The sequence below is a fragment of the Symphalangus syndactylus genome, chromosome 18, assembly GCF_028878055.3.
Source record: "Symphalangus syndactylus isolate Jambi chromosome 18, NHGRI_mSymSyn1-v2.1_pri, whole genome shotgun sequence".
NCBI classification, from domain to species: domain Eukaryota; kingdom Metazoa; phylum Chordata; class Mammalia; order Primates; family Hylobatidae; genus Symphalangus; species Symphalangus syndactylus.
The window spans coordinates 87,446,700-87,461,902 of record NC_072440.2 but is presented as its reverse complement, the minus strand read 5'-3'; the positions used below and the strand labels follow the sequence as shown (position 1 = coordinate 87,461,902).

Below are 15,203 nucleotides of genomic sequence, written 5' to 3'. Positions count from 1 at the left end.
CGGGCGCGGTGGCTCACGCTTGTAATCCCAGCACTTTGGGAGGCCGAGGCGGGCGGATCACGAGGTCAGGAGATCGAGACCACGGTGAAACCCCGTCTCTACTAAAAATACAAAAAATTAGCCGGCGTGGTGGCGGGCGCCTGTAGTCCCAGCTACTTGGAGAGGCTGAGGCAGGAGAATGGCGTGAACCTGGGAGGCGGAGCTTGCAGTGAGCCGAGATTGCGCCACTGCACTCCAGCCTGGGCAACAGAGCGAGACTCTGTCTCAAAAAAAAAAAAAAAAAAAAGAAATATTGTAAACGTACAGAGGAGTGTTACAGATGTTCAGAGAAGGAACTATCATTTTTGGCTTGGTAAGAATTTTTGGCAGTGATAGCACTTGAGCTGGAAATAGTTTAAGTAAAGTCCAGGGGCAGGAAAGGGAGGGGAGGAGTAATAACATTCAACTCCCACGCCAGAGACTGCAGAACAGCAACTGGAGGGACTCTGTGGAAACATCAAGTTTGAATAAGGGAATAGAAGATTCAACTAAAAAGATAGGTAGGAGGCCAGGCACGGTAGCTCACACCTGTAATCCCAGCACTTTGGGAGTCCGAGGCTGGCAGATCACCTGAGGTCAGGAATTAGAGACCAGCTTGGCCAACATGGTGAAACCCCGTCTCTACCAAAAAAATACAAAAATTAGCCAGCTGTGGTGGCATGCACCTGTAATCCCAGCTACTCGGGAGGCTGAGGCAGGAGAATGGCTTGAACCCAGGAGGCGGAGGTTGCAGTGAGCAGAGATGGCACCACTGCACTCCAGCTTGGGCAACAGAGAGAGACTCCATCTCGAAAAAACAAAAAAGATAGATAGGTTTGAAATACACATGAGGAGGGCCTGAAGTCTAAGCTAAGGTGTGCTGGGATTACTCCATAGGCAGGGAGGAGCCTAGACTACACGGGTAGGTGTTCAGTCGTCCTATCTGGTGGCAGAGCGGCTGCTGGATTGGAGCATCACGCTGGAGGTGAACAGACTGTGGGACACGCCAGTGAGAAAAATGAGAGGCTGACACAGGGCAGTGGCACTGAAATGACAAGAAAACAGCTGTAGTACTTGACAGATTTCATCGAATCTAATGAATCTGTATGTATGTACATATATATAGACACACACAAATTTTAACTTTTTATTAATCTTTATAGAGACAGTGTCTCACTCTCTTGCCCAGGCTGGAGTGCGGTGGCATGATTAGAACTGACCGTAACCTTGAACTCATGGGCTCAAGCGATCCTCCTGCCTTGGCTTCCCAAAACCCTGGGATTAACAGATGTGAGCCACCAAGCTGGCCAAATTTTAACATCTTTGTTATTGAAATACAAGTGTTTAATTTGCCCGCATTTTTTTTAACAATACATAAAATATTACCGCATCTTAAAGTTGATGTTGTCTTAGATTCAATGAAATGTGATAACTGGATGTGAATAAGAAGGAATTCAAAAGCAAAGTTTCAAACCCGGGTGACTGGAAGGGAGTTTCCTTGACCCCCATACGAGAGTGTAACCAAATCTTCTATTTGAGCAATGATCCCCAGACTATACTGCTCTCCCACCTTCCCCCCTTGAACTTATTAACAAGACGAAGTAGTTATTAATGACAACTTTAATATGAACATGTGCTTAACCCTCAAGAAATTGTCACAACTGAAAGACGGGAGCAAGCTGACACTGTAAGGAGCACATGATGCTTTGGAATGGGTGGCCTGCTGTTGGATCCAGCTGGTATTCAAACCCATCAAAGCAGCGGTTATTTGAACAATCGGAACTTCTTCAAATACTGGCCCACTTCTTCCTTGGGGTAGGGCCGGAGAGCAATACAAGTGGCAATATTCTCTGGTTGCTCAAGCCACAGCATGTGGTCAATGTTCTTCTGTTGCAGGGTCTCGGCCAGCTCCTTTAGGGTGGTCTCATCTGGGGCCTAAAGGAGAAGAACACAGAACACAAACTGAATAGCCCACTTAGGAAGTGTCAAAAGGCCAAAAAAGGTTTCGGGAGTCCTCTTAACTGAAAGTGGAGTAACAGCTTTATCAACAAGGGAGCTGCGGAGCAATGATGTCATTCCTTGGTGCACTGGGGAGGGGAGAGAGGCTTCATATTCCTGTTTAGAAAATGGAGATTTGTATCTTCCCTTGTGAGATGTTGTATGCCCAACATACACATATGTAATGTGTAATTCTGCTCTACACATTTTCCAGCTCTCCTATGGCTGGCGCCCATAATTTTAAGTGCCTCTGACTTTAAGAGCTGCCTAGTGGAAGTTTTTTTTGTTTTTTGTTTTTGTTTTCTTTTGAGACAGAGTCTTGCTCTGTCGCCCGGGCTAGAGTGCGGTGGCATGATATCAGCTCACTGCAGCCTCTGGCTCCCGAGTTCAAGCAATTCTCCTGCCTCAGCCTCCCGAGTAGCTGGGATTACAGGCGCACACCACCACACGTGGCTAATTTTTGTATTTTTAGTAGAGATGGGGTTTCACCATGTTGCCCAGGCTGGTCTGGAACTCCTGACCTCAAGCGATCCACCTGCCTAGGCCTCCCAAAGTGCTAGGATTACAGGTGTGAGCCACTGTGCCCAGCCCCTAGTGGAAGGATTTCTAAAAGCACATCCACTTCCACTTCCCTCCACCCCTCCCACTCTACCTCACTGAAACCTAGAGGAGTTTTCCTTCTGCTGGGATGGCTCCCACTTGTTTATTAAAGGGAGAGTACAATGTTCTCTAACATACTTCTGAAATCGTTTCTGGGTCATCCTTACTGCCAATTCACCCATGCTGAATCCCATTCCAGGAAGTATTAAAACGATCACTCAGAAAATTATTATTTTTGTGTTATTTTGCATAAAGTTTATCTCTTACCTATGAAGGCAGAAGCCACTAAGATAATCAGAGGCTTGTTTTAATAAATTAGAGAATGCCAGTATTGCTACTCTTAACCTGCTGAGTTCTTCTGGCAGAGCTCTGCTGAGGACTTATCAGCTTCTTCAGCCTCAGGCAGCAGCATAGTATAGTGAGATACAGTGAGTCTCTGGAATCAGACTACTGGCCTCCAAACTCTTGCTGACTGTGTGATCGTGGATAAGTTAGGTGACTTCGCTGGCCTCTTCGTCCCTTTATAAAACAGGAATAATGCTTCCTAGTGGGGATCAATGAAATTAGGCTCAGACCTGTGCCTGGCACACACTAAGCACTCAATAAATGTAGTTAATCCTGGTATTTTCTAATATTTTATTGGCCCTTCTGACTACAGCAGCACCTCAATGTAATCAGTAGCGACTCCTAAGTCCCTTTTTTGAGTCATGACTAACAACTAAGAATCATGAGACCCTCTTTTAAACTCAGGGGAGTCACTTAATCCCTGAAGGCTTCAGAGAGTTTCACCTGCGACAAGAGGAGTCTGACCTGATTTCTTGAGACCTCTTACTAGGAAGAAAATCTAAGTGAAAATCCAGCAGCTTCTGTTCTGCCTACACAGATTCTCAAGGCATTTTTCCTACAGGTTACCGTTTGATGTTTCACTATCCAGCAGCAATTTTTCTCTTGAAAGATAATCTGTCTTTGCCAGTTACCCATGAAGGGATTACTCCATTTTAAAAATACAGATAAGCATTAGGAAATAACCAAAATCTCACCATGCACTACTTAATATGTAGATATATTTCTTTAGTTTTTCCTTTCAAAGTCTCGATCATTCTGTATATCTAGTTCAGTTAGCTTCGCATCATGTGCACTCTTCCAGACCACTAAATATGCTTCAAAAACATAAGGACTCCCATGAATATCCTTGTGCAAAGCTCTCTGGGTGCATCTGATTATTTTCTTAGGCTACATCTCTGGCAGCAGGAGAGAGAGTCGAAGGGTAAGGGTGAGATTTGTTTGGTCATCTGCAAACAGAACCTGACTGCTATTTTAAAAGGTGTACCGATTTACACCCCTGGTGCCTGGTCTATCTGAAGCTAGGTTCAATTTATACTAAGGTTTTTAGTATTTATTTTCAAATAATTTGGCGTCCTACCCAGGTAAATACTCAGTTTGACTTCACTCTGCACTGTCCCCACGGCGAAAGGAGCTCGCTCTGTCCCTTCGGGCTCGGTTTTGCTGGAGGACAGCACTTTGGGGCATGGCTTTAAAAAGTTGGCCAGTGCACAGGGGGAACAGCGGAGACACAGGAGCCACCACTTTACCGCGAGCCCAGAAGGGGGCGGAGGACTGCTGTCCACAATTCACACAGTCAGGCCCTTCCCAAGGGCGCACCTCCAGGGAAATAGCTCCAGTCTAAATGTTAAGGATCACCCCAACTCCCGCCGCACCCACTCCTGGCAGCTAGGCCTTTGGACCGAAGACCACACCCACTTCCGCCCTCGACGTCTCAGCACCTCCCCCTCCGCCCGAGTGCCTCACCTCGAGGACCACTTTGCGCATGCGCCCCAGCTCTTGGAGGTAAGCGGCTGTGTGCGGGTGGTCGCGGTGAGTGTGCAAGGCCGCCGTGGCCGCGTGACAAGCCTGCGCTACCAGTGCGCCCGCCGGCCAGGAGAACGGAGCTTGTGATAGATCCTTTCGTAACACCAAGTATTGTACCAGGACCTGCGGCTCCGCCCCAGAGGCCGCCATCTTCCTGACCACCCCAAAGGCCGGACCTACTGCCCGGTGCATCCTGGGATCAGGGCGGGGACCTGAGCGCCGCCATGCTTTTGTACGGCAGGATCGCAAAGCACGCCGGGACCGGTTGGTTTGGTTTTGAAGACGTGGATGGCGGGAATTCTCGCTACTGGCCTGGGTGAGCTAGAAGGGAGAAGGTAGGGGAAAAACCTATTGTCGGACCGGACCGTGGCCAGGGTGGCGGGCTGAACGGCCTTCTTAAAACTCCTTCCGTGGCCGGGAAGCCCGCTGGACCAGAGTAGCCGTGGCCTCGGGAGCGCGCCGGGGCCGCGGGATGGGCGCGGGGGTGGACGTGGACTCTGCTGGCTCGGACGCTGGGAGAGGGCGGGCGGCTCAGGAAAGGGGGTCCTAGCGGCCCAGGGGTTGTGCCTGAGTGGTGTGTGCCCTGCCGTCTGGGTTTGAATGGGACTAGATGTGATGTGACTCTGTTGCCATTTTTCTTTTATCAGCAAGGACATCGAGGTCCCTATCACCGCTTGCCTAGACAACTTTATGGGAAGGCCTTTGGGAATCCTGAGATGGAGCAGGCGAACCGTTTACGTCCAGATGGCGAGTCCAAAGGAGGTATTCAGAGGGTCGCCGCCTTCCCCTTCCTGCTGCTGCCCAAAGATGACCCGCAGGCTGAGAGAGCTCTTTCCTCCTGGAACTGACGTGGGACCTGGCCTGTTTGGGAGCAGAATGATGAAAGGAACTAACATTGAAGACAAAGGGACAGGCAGCCAAGATTATTCCAGGAGGAAAAATGGCTTCGTTTCTAGGCTCCCACCCCTTTTGAGACGGATAAGTTGCATCCATCTTATGCTCAGTGTTGATATTCTGAACTGCGGTTCTAGCCAGGGAGGTCCCATTCCCCTCCCTGGATTTTTTGGGCCATGTATGCATTACTCTTGAGGGAGAGCCAGTGCAGGGCATTGACTTTAGTGTTGGTTAGAACTGGTTTTGTGTCTTGGCTCTGCCATGATAAATATTGTGACCTTAGGCAAGTCACTTTATTCTCTGCCTCTGTTTCTTCATCTGGAAAATGGAGGTGAAAATAGCACTGTAGTTGTGGTTGTGGAAAAAGTATTTCTTTTGTGGTGGAAAAGTATTTAATTCACACTTTTCAAGTGAAGCATTTAGCACATGTCTAATATATAGGAAATACTCAATGAAAGGCTTAATTCTTTACATACTTTGTAAGTGTCGTAAAATTTAGAAGGTGTTTAAAGAATGCTCTATTAGAGTTGCTTACAATTATGAAACTATTACTTTTACTTAGTCCTTAGTCAGTCCTTTGGAAACTGAGATTTGCGTCTGAATTTCTGTCCAGGAGTGAGTTGCTTTCTTCGTTATTGTCCAGTAATATTTGTGGACAGCTCTGGTTTTGTGTGACTTTATGTCCTGTGCTACTAATACTTTTTAGAACTTTGAAATACTTAATCAAGCCTGATGCCTAAATCCAAAGGGTTCTACATTAGTACTTTGGGAAAACTTGCCGTAAAACCTAACTTAAAAAATAACTCTACAGTTTTAAAAAGAATTTTTGAGCCTGTCAGTGAATTTGGTGATCCTATTTTTTCTGGGCCATCGTTATCATTGATAACTGTGGAGTAACTATATTCAGCTTAAGATGACTTAAGCTGAGACTTTAGGTAATAAAAGTATATGGGGTAAGATTCATTGTTACTTTAAGACTAAAAATAAGTTTGGTGACTTTATGTAGTGGAAACATGCTACACTCAGGAGTAACCTGTTCTCTAGTCTAGGCCTAATTTTGTTTCTGTTAAAATAAGCGATGAGGTGGAAGTTTTGGATTATCAAGAGACTTAGACCAGTCTCCTTATTCTCTACCCAAAACAGTATTTAAACATTTAGCTGTTACCCATACTGGTTTTATCCCTCTGCTTGTGTGATTTCAGCCTTTTGCTTATTATTTGAATTCTCCCCACTCATTTAAGAAGGAAGGACGTAGAATTTTAGTTGCAACCAGATGATTTATTCAAATAGGCGGGGATTTTGCCCTTTTTTGGGACAAAGCTGACCGGATAGCATGAGATGCAATCGTAACTTCCAAGGTAAAGCAGGCCCAGCAGATACACTCTCTCTTTTCTGTAGTAGCAACGCTAAACAACAACGCCACCCCCTTGGTATAGAGGGAATCAGGTCGGTAAAGAAGCTGGGCAGGTTTGAGAGCCTGAGAGGAGAGCTGTGTGGAAGGGCCTAGAGAAGGAGCAGCATGGTACTGTTTTGAACACCTACTTATCTCAGAAACTTTGGGAACATTGATGTCTCCTGTTTTAGTAATACAGAATTCCCATAAAGTAGAATTTGGTGAGGCATCTCCTCTACCACCCAAAATTAATCTATGTGTGTGTGCTTTTCAGATCACCTCCTGATTGGACATTAAATAATTTTTGTAAGCTCCATGAGGACAGGGACTTCATTTTGCCACCATAGTATGAACCGCTTCCAGCATGGTCCTTGGTCCATAGTAGATTCTCAATACATAGTTGTTGGATAAATAGAGATTTGTGAATAAAGCAGTTAATCACGTGCTAATTATTAGGGCTAATTTATTTAATTAGAATTTTGGTTTCTCACGATTATTATTGCAGTAATGTGGATTTTTCTGTGGACATGGGCCAAGTGAATATAATCTCCAAGAGTGTCATGCCTGGTTGTCCGTGTTTCGGTAAATATTTCTGGAGTGTTGGCCGGGCGCGGTGGCTCACACCTGTAATCCCAGCACTTTGGGAGGCCAAAGCAGGCGGATCACAAGGTCAGGAGTTCAAGGCCAGCCTGGCCAACATGGTGAAACCCCGTCTCTACTAAAAATACAAAAATTAGCCGGGCTTGGTGGTGCGTGCCTGTAGTCCCAGCTAATCGGGAGGCTGAAGCAGGAGAATTGGTTGAACCTGGGAGGTGTAGGTTGCAGTGAGCTGAGATCGCGCCAGTGCACTCCAACTTGGGCAACAGAGTGAAATTTCATCTCAAAAAAAAAAAAAAAAAAAACCATTTCCGGAGTGTTTACTGTGTGTCAGACATTGTGCTAGGGTTAAGGGATCCATGGGTGAACACAAATGCACACGGTCCCTGATTTTGGAACTTCAGGGTTCAGTGGGAAAGATAAGCAAATCAAATAATCACACTAATGAATATATAATTTAAACTATAGTGGCCAGGTGCGGTGGCTCACGCCTGTAATCCTAGCACTTTGGGAAGCTGAGGTGGGAGGATCGCTTGAGCTCAGGAGTTTGAGACCAGCCTGGGAAGCATAGGGAGACCCCATCTCTTTTATTTAAAAAACAAAAACAAAAAAAGTATAGTATTGTCTGGGAAGGATCTTTGAGAGCTTATGAGCTGGCACCTGACCTTGTTCTGAAGGTGCTACAAAGGTTTCCCTGAGGAAATGCTGCTTGCATTGCGTGCTCACTAGCTAGAGTAGCTGCAGGTGAAGGTGGATAAGGGGCGGCTGTGGAAGAGCCTTTGGTGTGTGTGTTGGGGGTGGGAGGATCAGGTCAGTAAAAGAAGCTGGGTGGGTTTGAGGGCCTGAGAGGAGGCCTGTGTGGAAGCGCCTAGAGAAGGAGCAGCATGATACTGATGAGGGTAGGAGAGATCTAGAGGCCAGTAGGCCTCGTAGGCAGTGTGAAGTCATCGAAAGACTTTAGCCAGCTGGATGACGCGATCCAGTTTAGATTTCAAAATATGCCTTCAGTGTATGGGCCACCTAGGAAACTTGTAATAGCCCAGAAATGGTGGTAGCTTGAACTACAATGGTGGCATTGCAGATGGGGAAAATGGAAATATTTTAGAGATACTAGGAATGTATATTCAATAGGATTTGGTAAAGGATTGGGACTGGGGCAGGGAGAAGGTGTAAGGAAGAAAGTACCTGGTTTACACAGCTATAGATGGATAATGGTTCCAGTTACTGAGGAGTTTGGAAGAGGAGATGATGAATTCAGTCTTGGACATGTTGATTGTCAGGTTGCTGTAAGTCTTCCAAGTAGATACACTGAGAAGGCAGGTGGATGTTCTGCTTTCTCAAGAAGCAGGAGAGAGGTATAAGCTAGAGATACATATTTGTGAGGCGTTGATATGTATGGCCATTAAGGTTGTGGGTACTGATGAGATTTCTTCTGGAAAGAAGAGGTCTTAGGACTGAGCTCTGGAAAATTTCAGCATTTAATGGTCAAGGAGGAGAGTAGGTGCCTTCAAAGCAGAAAGTGGGGTCAGAGACGTAAAATGTAAGTGTCACAAAAATAAGTTGTCTCCTGTTCATCACTGTGTTCCCGGTGCCTGAAATAGTACTTGGCACAAAATAGATGCTTAATAAACATCTGTTGAACAAGGCAAACCAAGAGGCTGGTATGCTAAGATTCAAAGGAAAAGAGGGTTTCATGAAGGTGGTGATCAGTGGGAGCATATAGCGCTGGGAGGTGAGATGAGGGAGCTTGAAAAATGTCCTTTGGGTTCAGCAACATGGACATCACTGTTGATCGTAGAGTGGTTTTGTAAAATATTGGGAACAGAAGTGAGTTTCAAGTGGTTGAGGTATGAGTCACAGGCAAGGAAATGGAGAAAGTGAGTACAGGTTGAGCACTGAAAATCCAAAATCTGAAATACTCCAAAATCTGAAGCTTTTTGGGCACTGACATGATGGTCAAAGGAAATGCTTATTTCCAGTTTTGGATTTTCAGATATGGGATATTCAGCCAGTAAGTGTAATGCAAATACTCCCAATTCCGAAATCTGAAACACCTCTAGTCCCAAAACTTTCAGTTACTCAACTTGCATGGACGACTCTTTTAAGTAGTTTTCCTGGAAAGGAAAGGGGAGAAAAGGGAGATAGTAGCAGAAGGGGATTTGTGGGCAAGAATAGGCCTGTGAGTGTATGAAATTGTGTGGGGGGTGTGTGTGTGTGTTTGAAGACAGTTGAGACTTGAGCGTGTGTGGAAGGGAAATGAACACAACAGAGAAAAGGGTAACTGATCATCTAGGGTTTCTGAGAAAGCAAGAGGGGATAGGCCTCAATGAGTAAAACAGGATAATTCTGCATATAGTGCGTGTCTGTTTCTATTTGATCTCACACAATTTTTTTTTTTTTGGGACGGAGTTTGTTGCCCAGGCTGAAGTGCAGTGGCATGATCTCGGCTCACTGCAGGCTCCGCCTCCCGAGTTCACGCCATTCTCCTGCCTCAGCCTCCTGAGTAGCTGGGACTACAGGTGCCCGCCACCACGCCCAGCTAATTTTTTGTGTTTTTGGTAGAGACGGGGTTTCACCGTGTTAGCCAGGATGGTCTTGATGTCCTGACCTCGTGATCCACCTGCCTCAGCCTCCCAAAGTGCTGGGATTACAGGCGTGAGCCACACCGTACCCGGCCCGATTTCACATAATTTTTTTAATAGTTTTATTAGCCATAAAAACCATAAGAGGTTTCTAGTCTTAATTGGATAGGTGAATGAGGTAAGTTTTTGGATTCCATCCCAAGGCAAGGAAAGAAGATTAAGGTTTTCATATATGTTTATCCATATGAACCCTACAAAATAGATGCTGGGTGTACTTAAGAAGCTCGATTAAATAAAGTCTGGGCCTTCCTTTTTTTTTTTTTTTTTTTTTTTTGAGACAGTCTTGCTCTGTCCCCCAGGCTGGAGTGCAATGGCGCGATCTTGGCTCACTGCAACCTCTGCCTCCCGCATTCAAACAATTCTCCTGCCTTAGCCTCCCGAGTAGCTGGGATTACAGGCACGTGCTACCACGCCCGGCTAATTTTTTGTATTTTTAGTAGAGATGGGGTTTTGCCATGTTGGCCAGGCTGGTCTCGAACTCCTGACCTCAGGTGATCCACCCACCTCGGCCCCCCAGAGTGCTGAGATTACAAGTGTGAGCCACCACCCTCGGCTGTGAGAGGGCTTCTCTCCCGCCTGTGGTAAAGCTGGAGGATCATCCTTTACACACTAGAGATGTGCATTTGCGATAAACTGCAGACCTAGATAATAAGACACTGCTGCCTAATCAGCATGTGATAATTCATATCCTCTCTCTGGCTGTCTTTGAGGAGGATCCTGTTTTACTTCACTCTCCAACCTAGGAGGTTAATGATCTTTGATTTCAATTGTTAGCACCACTGGTTTTATAAATTGACAGATATCTAACAATTCAGCTGGCCACAAAGTTCTGGTAAAAGAAAAGAGTCACCTGTTCTTCCCTGAGATGCTTCCTGTTGCCACAGTGAGAAATCCTCAGCTTCTCGTAAAATTCTCCTTTTACTCTCCTTAGGTGTTTTAGCTCACTTGGAAAGGCTAGAGACCCAAGTGAGCAGATCCCGTAAACAGTCTGAAGAGCTTCAGAGCGTTCAGGCCCAGGAAGGTGCTCTTGGAACCAAGATTCATAAACTAAGGCGTCTACGAGATGAGCTGAGGGCTGCGGTGCGGCACCGGCGAGCCAGTGTGAGTAGAAGGGTGGTATCAGCAGTTCCTTTAGAATATAATGAACAAACGTGATTTGGGAATTGGTGAATTGGCCATTTTTTATAATGTGTTTTACTTGTGATCTTACTGGATTGATTGCAGTCCTTGATCCCTCAAATGATCAGACCTGTAGAGTTTGGCCAGGCACGGTGGCTTATGCCTGTAATCCTAGCACTTTGAAAGGCGAGGCAGGCCTATCGCCTGTGGTCAGGCGTTTGAGACCAGCCTGGCCAACATGGCGAAACCCCATCTCTCCTAGAAATACAAAAATTAGCTGGGCATGGAGGCTGGCGCCTGTAATCCCAGCTACTCAGGAGGCTGAGGCACGAATTGCACCTGGGAGGCGGAGGTTGCAGTGATCTGAGATCGAGCCACTGCACTCCAGCCTTGGAAACAGAGCGAGACTCCGTCTCAAAAAAACAAAAATCTGGTACAGTTACAGTGAATATCACCTAACAATTTTTTTTACGTTTTAATTTTTTTTTATTATACTTTAAGTTTTAGGGTACATGTGCACAACATGTAGGTTTGTTACATGTGTATACGTGTGCCATGTTGATGTGCTGCACCCATTAACTCTTCATTTAACATTAGGTATATCTCCTAATGCTATCCCTCCCCCCTCCCCCCACCCCACAACAGGCCCGGGTATGTGATGTTCCCCTTCCTGTGTCCATGTGTTCTCATTGTTCAGTTCCCACCTATGAGTGAGAACATGTGGTGTTTGGTTTTTTGTCCTTGCGATAGTTTGCTGAGAATGATGTTTTCCAGCTTCATCCATGTCCCTATAAAGGACATGAACTCATCATTTTTTTATGGCTGCATAGTATTCCATGGTGTATATGTGCCACATTTTCTTAATCCAATCTATCATTGTTGGACATTTGGGTTGGTTCCAAGTCTTTGCTATTGTGAATAGTGCCTCAATAAACATACGTGTGCATGTGTCTTTATAGCAGCATGTTTTATAATCCTTTGGGTATATACCCAGTAATGGGATGTCTGGGGTCAAATGATATTTCTAGTTCTAGATCCCTGAGGAATCGCCACACTGACTTCCACAGTGGTTGAACTAGTTTACAGTCCCACCAACAGTGTAAAAGTGTTCCTATTTCCCCACATCCTCTCCAGCACCTGTTGTTTCCTGACTTTTTAATGATTGCCATTCTAACTGGTATGAGATGGTATCTCATTGTGGCTTTGATTTGCATTTCTCTGATGGCCAGTGATGATGAGCATTTTTTCATGTGCCTTTTGGCTGTATAAATGTCTTCTTTTGAGAAGTGTCTGTTCATATCCTTTACCCACTTTTTGATGGGGTTGTTTGTTTTTTTTCTTGTAAATTTGTTTGAGTTCATTGTAGATTCTGGATATTAGCCCTTTGTCAGATGAGTAGATTGCAAAAATTTTCTCCCATTCTGTAGGTTGCCTGTTCACTCTGATGGTAGTTTCTTTTGCTGTGTAGAAGCTCTTTAGTTTAATTAGATCCCATTTGTCAATTTTGGCTTTTGTTGCCATTGCTTTTGGTGTTTTAGACGTGAAGTCCTTGCCCATGCCTGTGTCCTGAATGGTATTGCCTAGGTTTTCTTCTAGGATTTTTATGGTTTTTAGGTCTAACATTTAAGTCTTTAATCCATCTTGAATTAATTTTTGTATAAGGTGTAAGGAAGGGATCCAGTTTCAGCTTTCTACATATGGCTAGCCAGTTTTCCCAGCACCATTTATTAAATAGGGAATCCTTTCCCCATTTCTTGTTTTTGTCAGGTTTGTCAAAGATCAGATAGTTGTAGATATGCGGCATTATTTCTGAGAGTCTATATCTCTGTTTTGGTACCAGTACCATGCTGTTCTGGTTACTGTAGCCTTGTAGTATAGTTTGAAGTCAGGTAGCGTGATGCCTCCAGCTTTGTTCTTTTGGCTTAGGAGTGACTTGGCGATGCGGGCTCTTTTTTGGTTCCATATGAACTTTAAAGTAGTTTTTTCCAATTCTGTGAAGAAAGTCATTGGTAGCTTGATGGGGATGGCATTGAATCTATAAATTACCTTGGGCAGTATGGCCATTTTCACGATATTGATTCTTCCTACCCATGAGCATGGAATGTTCTTCCATTTGTTTGTATCCTCTTTTATTTCATTGAGCAGTGATTTGTAGTTCTCCTTGAAGAGGTCCTTCATGTCCCTTGTAAGTTGGATTCCTAGGTATTTTATTCCCTTTGAAGCAATTGTGAATGGGAGTTCACTCATGATTTGGCTCTCTGTTTGTCTGTTATTGGTGTATAAGAATGCTTGTGATTTTTGCACATTGATTTTGTATCCTGAGACTTTGCTGAAGTTGCCTATCAGCTTAAGGAGATTTTGGGCTGAGACAATGGGGTTTTCTAGATATACAATCATGTCATCTGCAAACAGGGACAACTTGACTTCCTGTTTTCCTAATTGAATACCCTTTATTTCCTTCTCCTGCCTAATTGCCCTGACCAGAACTTCCAACACTATGTTGAATAGGAGTGGTGAGAGAGGACATTGCTGTCTTGTGCCAGTTTTCAAAGGGAATGCTTCCAGTTTTTGTCCATTCAGTATGATATTGGCTGTGGGTTTGTCATAGATAGCTCTTATTATTTTGAGATACGTCCCATCAATACCTAATTTATTGAGAGTTTTTAGCATGAAGGTTGTTGAATTTTATCAAAGGCCTTTTCTGCATCTATTGAGATAAACATGCGGTTTTTGTCTTTGGTTCTGTTTATATGCTGGATTACGTTTATTGATTTTCGTATGTTGAACCAGCCTTGCATCCCAGGGATGAAGCCCACTTGATCATGGTGGATAAGCTTTTTGATGTGCTGCTGGATTCGGGTTGCCAGTATTTTATTGAGGATTTTGGCATCGATGTTCATCAGGGATATTGGTCTAAAATTCTCTTTTTTTGTTGTGTCTCTGCCAGGCTTTGGTATCAGGATGATGCTGGCCTCATAAAATGAGTTAGGGAGGATTCCCTCTTTTTCTATTGATTGGAATAGTTTCAGAAGGAATGGTACCAGCTTCTCTTTGTATACACCTCTGGTAGAATTCGGCTGTGAATCTATCTGGTCCTGGACTTTTTTTGGTTGGTAGGCTATTAATTATTGCCTTAATTTCAGAGCCTGTTATTGAATTCAGAGATTCAACTTCTTCCTGGTTTAGTCTTGGGAGGGTGTATGTGTTGAGGAGTTTATCCATTTCTTCTAGATTTTCTAGTTTATTTGCGTAGAGGTGTTTATAGTATTCTCTGATGGTAGTTTGTATTTCTGTGGGATCAGTGGTGATACCCCTTTATCATTTTTTATTGCATCTATTTGATTCTTCTCTCTTTTCTTCTTTATTAGTCTTGCTAGCGGTCTATCAATTTTGTTGATCTTTTCAAAAAACCAGCTCCTGGATTCATTGATTTTTTTGAAGGGTTTTTTGTGTCTCTATTTCCTTCAGTTCTGCTCTGATCTTAGTTATTTCTTGCCTTCTGCTAGCTTTTGAATGTGTTTGCTCTTGCTTCTCTAGTTCTTTTAATTGTGATGTTAGGGTGTCAATTTTATATCTTTCCTGCTTTCTCTTGTAGGCATTTAGTGCTATAAATTTTCGTCTACACACTGCTTTGAATGTGTCCCAGTGATTCTGGTATGTTGTGTGTTTGTTCTCGTTGGTTTCAAAGAACATCTTTATTTCTGCCTTCATTTCATTATGTACCCAGTAGTCATTCAGGAGCAGGTTGTTCAGTTTCCATGTAGTTGAGTGGTTTTGAGTGAGTTTCTTAATCCTGAGTTCTAGTTTGATTGCACTGTGGTCTGAGAGACAGTTTGTTATCATTTCTGTTATTTTACATTTGCTGAGGAGTGCTTTATTTCCAACCATGTGGTCAATTTTGGAATAGGTGTAGTGCTGAAAAGAATGTATATTCTGTTGATTTGGGGTGGAGAGTTCTGTAGATGTCTATTAGGTCCGCTTTGTGCAGAGCTGAGTTCAGTTCCTGGATATCCTTGTTAACTTTCTGTCTCGTTGATCTGTCTAATGTTGACAGTGGGGTGTTAAAGTCTCCC

At 44.3% G+C, this 15,203-nt stretch overlaps 2 protein-coding genes across 10 annotated transcripts in view; one reads left to right on the top strand and one right to left on the bottom strand.

The window, feature by feature from the left end:
* Window positions 1-1,620: 1,620 nt before the first annotated feature.
* On the bottom strand, window positions 1,621-4,677 carry PTRHD1 (peptidyl-tRNA hydrolase domain containing 1). The gene is made up of 2 exons (XM_055254215.2): window positions 4,426-4,677; window positions 1,621-1,953 (listed from the first exon to the last, which is right to left on the bottom strand). The coding sequence occupies exons 1-2, from the start codon at window positions 4,675-4,677 to the stop codon at window positions 1,783-1,785; spliced, it is 423 nt and encodes a 140-aa protein (XP_055110190.2). The 3' UTR covers window positions 1,621-1,782.
* Window positions 4,670-15,203, top strand: part of CENPO (centromere protein O) — a 29,297-nt gene continuing 18,763 nt past the window's right edge. For 2 of the 9 annotated variants that reach the window (XM_055254206.2, XM_055254204.2), the window contains exons 1-3: window positions 4,700-4,820; window positions 5,133-5,247; window positions 10,943-11,112. In XM_055254206.2, coding sequence (XP_055110181.1) covers window positions 5,202-5,247; window positions 10,943-11,112 — 216 coding nt within the window. In that variant the 5' untranslated portion in view covers window positions 4,700-4,820; window positions 5,133-5,201. Of the gene's footprint in view, window positions 4,821-5,132; window positions 5,248-10,942; window positions 11,113-15,203 lie in introns of all 9 variants that reach the window. The other 7 variants (XM_063623957.1, XM_055254205.2, XM_063623954.1 and 4 more) reach the window with 4 other exon arrangements.

Excerpts from the sequence above, each read along its gene's own strand:
- PTRHD1 (XM_055254215.2), bottom strand. The coding sequence starts at position 4,677 with ATGCACCGGGCAGTAGGTCCGGCCTTTGGGGTGGTCAGGAAGATGGCG. Across the intron at positions 1,954-4,425 it reads TGCGCAAAGTGGTCCTCGAG|GCCCCAGATGAGACCACCCT; the intron begins GTGAGGCACTCG and ends CTTCTCCTTTAG.